Source organism: Apteryx rowi, unplaced genomic scaffold, assembly GCF_003343035.1.
Source record: "Apteryx rowi isolate R43461 unplaced genomic scaffold, aptRow1 scaffold_44, whole genome shotgun sequence".
Lineage (NCBI taxonomy): Eukaryota > Metazoa > Chordata > Aves > Apterygiformes > Apterygidae > Apteryx > Apteryx rowi.
The window spans coordinates 2052104-2057743 of NW_020450694.1; the positions used below are offsets into that span (position 1 = coordinate 2052104).

At 58.7% G+C, this 5640-nt stretch overlaps 1 protein-coding gene across 1 annotated transcript; it reads left to right on the forward strand.

Moving 5' to 3' along the window:
- Positions 1-3: 3 nt before the first annotated feature.
- SLC32A1 (solute carrier family 32 member 1) lies at positions 4-2845 on the forward strand. The gene is made up of 2 exons (XM_026076844.1): positions 4-481; positions 1278-2845. Exons 1-2 carry the CDS (start codon positions 104-106, stop codon positions 2463-2465), a joined length of 1566 nt encoding a protein of 521 aa, XP_025932629.1. The 5' UTR covers positions 4-103; the 3' UTR covers positions 2466-2845.
- The last annotated feature ends 2795 nt before the right edge of the window (positions 2846-5640 follow it).

A 5640-nucleotide genomic window follows, 5' to 3' on the forward strand; every position in this document is an offset into this window, starting at 1 on the left:
GCAGCGGCGCTGAGGTGCCGTGCCCCGCTCGCCGCCCCGTCGGGTCTCTCCGCCGCAGAGGGTCTCGGAGCCGCGGAGCCGCGGAGCCGGCGCGCCGGGCAGCATGGCCACCCTGCTCCGCAGCAAGCTTTCCAACGTGGCCACCTCGGTGTCCAACAAGTCCCAGGCGAAGATGAGCGGGATGTTTGCGCGGATGGGCTTCCAGGCGGCCACCGACGAGGAGGCGGTGGGGTTTGCCCACTGCGACGACCTGGACATGGAGCACCGGCAAGGGCTGCAGATGGACATCCTCAAGTCCGACGGCAGCGAGGAAGGCGCCGAGCCGCCCCTGGAAGGGGATATCCACTACCAGCGCGACGGCACCGGCCCCCTGCCGCCGTCCGCCTCCAAGGACGCGGGCGTGTGCGCGGAGCTCTCCGGCCAGGGCAAGCCCAAGATCACGGCCTGGGAAGCGGGCTGGAATGTCACCAACGCCATCCAGGTAAGTCCCGGCTGCCGCAGGCGCCCCGCTCCGCTCCCGCGTCCCCAGACCCCAGCGACTTCTGTGCCCGCCGCACAAATTGCGTCCGGGATCGCAAACCCCCTCCGCGGGGGGGGGGGGAAATATATTTTATATATAAATATATATATATATGTATATATATATTTATATATATATAAACCCCCAAACAAACAAACAAAAAAACCCCAAAGCCGGACCGTTTGCCGTGCCCCCCCTCCCCCGCCCGCCCCCGCCCGCCCCCGAATAACGCGCAGAGCCAGGGAGGGGGCGGCGAGCCCCGCGGCGGGGAGCGGGGTCGGGAAGGGGGGAGCGGGTGGCCCCCGGGGTGGGCCCGGCCCGGCTCGGCTCCTCCCGGGGTCCCGGCTCTGGGGACGCCCCCGGGGGTCGCAGTGCACTGGGAGAGGCTGCGGGCGGAGACGGCAGAGATGAGGGCAAAGGCCGGTGTGCGGAAACTGTGCTGGCTTGTTCTGGGTGCGATTGCGCGGAAGTGTGCGAGTGTGCGGGTGTGACAGCACGGTGTGATTGCGGGGGTGCGAGTGTCCGGGGGCCGTGTGTACGCGGGAGAGAAAGGTTGTGTGTATAGCTGTGTGTGGCTGTGGTTGTGGGGGTGTGATCGCGTGGCTGCGTGTTGGTGTGCATGGCTGTGATCGTGTGCCACTGAGCTAGTGCGTGTGTGTGAGCCTGTGACTGTGCAGCTGCGTGTGCACGGGAGCAGGCGCCCGCCTGGTCCTCCCTGTGAGACAAGCAACACAGTTTCCATTTTGTCTCTTTCCAGGGGATGTTTGTTCTGGGCCTGCCCTATGCCATCCTTCATGGTGGATACCTAGGACTCTTTTTAATAATTTTTGCTGCAGTGGTTTGCTGCTACACTGGGAAAATCCTTATTGCCTGTCTTTATGAAGAGAATGAGGATGGGGAGATAGTCAGGGTGAGAGACTCCTATGTGGACATAGCAAACGCTTGCTGCGCGCCCCGCTTCCCCAYGCTCGGAGGCAGAATCGTGAACGTGGCTCAGATCATTGAACTGGTCATGACCTGCATTCTCTATGTGGTGGTCAGTGGGAATCTGATGTACAACAGCTTCCCAAACTTGCCTGTCTCCCAGAAGTCATGGTCCATCATTGCCACGGCAGTGCTCCTGCCTTGCGCGTTCTTGAAGAACCTCAAGGCAGTCTCAAAGTTCAGCTTGCTCTGCACATTAGCCCACTTTGTGATCAACATCTTGGTGATTGCCTACTGCCTCTCCAGGGCACGTGACTGGGCCTGGGACAAAGTCAAGTTTTACATTGATGTGAAGAAGTTTCCCATTTCCATTGGTATCATTGTCTTCAGCTACACCTCTCAGATCTTTTTGCCTTCCTTGGAGGGGAACATGCAGAACCCCAAGGAGTTTCATTGCATGATGAACTGGACTCACATAGCAGCTTGCATCCTTAAGGGACTCTTCGCCTTGGTCGCCTATCTGACCTGGGCTGATGAGACCAAGGAAGTCATTACAGACAACTTGCCATCTACCATTAGGGCAGTAGTCAACATTTTCTTGGTGGCCAAAGCCTTGCTTTCTTATCCCTTGCCCTTCTTTGCAGCTGTGGAAGTCTTGGAGAGATCCCTTTTCCAAGATGGAAACAGGGCCTTCTTTCCTAACTGCTATGGGGGTGATGGGAGGCTCAAATCCTGGGGACTCACCCTCAGATGTGCCCTGGTAGTTTTCACCTTGCTGATGGCCATCTACGTCCCTCATTTTGCCCTCTTGATGGGTCTTACTGGGAGCCTCACAGGTGCAGGTCTCTGTTTCCTGCTCCCCAGTCTTTTCCACCTTAAACTCTTGTGGAGGAAGCTCTTGTGGCACCATGTCTTCTTTGATGTAGCCATTTTCGTTATAGGTGGTATCTGCAGTGTGTCTGGGTTCATCCATTCTTTAGAAGGCCTCATAGAGGCCTTTAGAACCAATGCTGAAGACTAAGGAGTGGCCAGAGTTGGTTTCATTAAAAGAGAATTGCATTGAGCATCGGCATAGCCAAATAATTCTGCATCCTTTTAATGAAGAGTCATTATTTTAGTTATGTGCATCCAACAAATTCTATGTCATAGAATCTAAAAACTAAATGAAATAAAAGGAAATAAAAGTGTTTGCCCTAAAGTCTTTTTAAATAAGCTAAGATTTAAATTTTTTTTTTGTTATTTAGATTTTTTCAGAGGAAAATATCTGATGCCCCACCCCATCTCCTCACTAGTTGCCTGAAGCTTGGCTCCCAGCAAATGACCTATTGGGAAACAATCAGTTTTCAATACTCTTTACAGATATGCAATTCAGTGTTTCAGGAGCTCAAACAGTTGCCAATCCAATGGATTTGGGTTACTGTGCTTACAATTAGAAGCGAATTAGTAGTGAGTGCTGGGAGCAGGAACCTTGTGAGACAGATGTAGATGAGACCTAGATTGTGTGAACAGCCTGACAACTCCAAGCAACAACTGATGACCAGCGATGCCAGTTACCTCTAATGTTTACACTGTAGTTACATAGCACATAAGGACTGCTTAATTCTTCCATCTCAATTCATATCGAGGAATGGCGCTTCCCATCAATTACGATATTTTGCCTCCAACCGAAATCACAGAATTTGGAGTCTGCTTCTTGGTGATAGTTTTGTTTTGTTTGTTTTAACAAGTGTTACTTCTAAATTATGGGGGGGGAAAAAAAAACAACGTTGTTGGATTTGACATTGTTCAGGATACAGAAACAAAACTAAGACACAACTCATTTTGTGCAATCTACCAGATCCGTGGAGCTGTTTCCAATGTATGTGTGGTGTAATTGTGGTAAATAAGATGAAAAATGTATATCAGAAAAAAAAATCTATCTTTAACATATAATGTGGTACATAAATATATCAAACAATAAAGAGGAAACATAACCGACACGGCTGGCCTGGTCTGTTGGGGGCTCGCAGGTGCTGCGCAGGGCCAGGAGTGGAGGGAGGGCAGGTGGTCTCCGTGCTTTTCGGTGTTTGAGAGGGAGCAGGGGAGAAGGGAGAGCTGCCTCCGGTCCCGCGGGGGCCAGGGCAGGGGGGGCCGGAGCGGGCAGGGCCGGCGGCAGCGGCCCCCGGGCCGGCGGCAGCGGCAGCGGCGGCGGCGGCGGCAGGGTCGGTCCCTGCCTCGGCCGCTTCCCACGGTCCCCGCGGGGCAGCCCTTGGAGGCAGAGCTCGGCATCGCCCCTTCCCTTTCAGCCTTTCGTGGAAGCGCCTCGCTGCTTTTAAGCAACGGACGGACAGACGGAGGTTTCTTTTCGCCGCCTYTGATCGCCCCGGGCAGACGGGGCGCGTTTCGCAGAGCGCGGTGCGGGCACTGCTAGCACAAGGACGGCACCGCAGCCGGGCACTTGTTTCTCATCACCTGTCGAATTAAATTGCTCGTAACAGGTCTGAAATCTGCATTTCGTGAGCAGCTCGTCCTGCGYCCAGCGAGGGGGGCGGCCGCTGCCCCGGCCCTGCTTCCCCGCGCCGCGCTGAGGCTCCGGGCTCGCAGGCGCCGTTTGCAAACGCATCCCGAGACTTTGCTTCTTGTGAAGGGGAAAAAATCCCACGAACAAACGAACGCCGTGGGGGAGAAAACGAAACGAAATAACGGGCTCAGAGCAGCCCTCGAAGAACGAAACTCTCGTCTGAGCCCTGCCTTGCCCCAAACGCTGCGGCCGGGCGCGGAGYGGGGCCGGGGCGTTCAGCCAGGCGCTCTGCGTCCGCGCCCCCAACGCCTTGATCCGCAGCAGGAAAACGCTGGCCGTTTTAAAAGCGGCAACGAAACAAGTTATCCTCCGTGCATTCGCTGCTGGGGTACAGAGGAGCGTTTGCAAGCGCCGGGACCCGCCGGTGCCGTTCCCGTAGCCCCGCACCCGGGGCTTAGCGGCGCGTTAGCAGAAGCGGTTTCTATTCCGATTCCCCCCAAACTGTGTGCGGGCCCCGCTAGGGGCAGGCTCAGGGCGGGGGCTGCCTTCCCACCCGGTGGGACCGGCGGCGGCGGCCCGCCACGGGCGCGCGCAGCTCCGCAATGCGGGGCCGGGGCGCCGCGGCTCGCCCGGCTCGGGGCCGAGCGGCTGCGGCAAGCAGGGGGGCGATCTCCCTTCCCCGCACAACACCAGCCCGCTTCCCTCGCGGGTCTCCCAAAGGAGGCCGAAGGGAAGCTTTCGGCGTGAGCCGGGTTTATTCCGTGTAGGGAAAAGCACCCCACGCGCGTCCAAGCCTCAGACACGCGTGCCGCGGGGCGGGCTGGCGCCGACCCCCACCTTGTGGCGGGTCTTTGCCCCCCCGGACAAGCCACCCTCTGCTTCGACCCCTCCCGGGGCAGCTCTGCCCGAGGAGCCGCACTTCTCTCCCCTTCCCGGGGAGATGCACCTGTAACCGATCTCATCCTGCCCCAGGAGCCGGGAGCAGGTGAGCCGTGATCGACCTCCCTGCTGTGAAACGGGGCCGCCGGGAGCCGCCGCCAGGATGAAGCCCCCCCCCGCCTGCGCCTCCCTCCCTGGGGCCGGGGGCTGCCCGCGGCCCCCCACGCTCCCCACGCTGCCCGCGGCTCCCCACGGTGGCCGCGGCCCAGCGCAGGAGGCGGCGCGGAGCTGCGGGCGCGCTCGGGGCAGCGCAGCGCCCTCGCCCGGCCGCGGCCCCTTCGCACCGGGGCGGCGGGGAGTCGCCGGGCTCCCTCCGCCCGGGAGCCTGCCGTAACGGGCAGCAGGTCGGTGCAGGCTCTGGTTTCCAGGCCCGCCAGCCCTTGTCACCTCTCCTTCGAGTCACAGCCGCCTCCTTCCTTGGTTTCTGTTGCTCCTCTTTGCTGTGACCTCTCTGTTTCAGCCCCGCTTTCCTTCGAGAGTGCTGTGGATGGGACCAGCATGGGAGGAGATCCACTCCACCGTCCCCCCCTCCCTGTCCCATGTCAGGCTGAGCTACCCTTCGGGTCCCGAGAGTAAGTGGGGCGCTGAGGACCCCTGGAAGGTTAACCTTCTCCTTTGGGTGTTTGTATGCTGTGGTTTTAGGGTCCTTCTCCCTGTGTTCCCCCCTCAGGCTGCAGGAGGCAAGTGGATGTGCCCAGGGCATCTGCATCTGCTGCAGCAGTAGCACAGCTCACTCGCCTGCCCTCGCAAGTGGTGC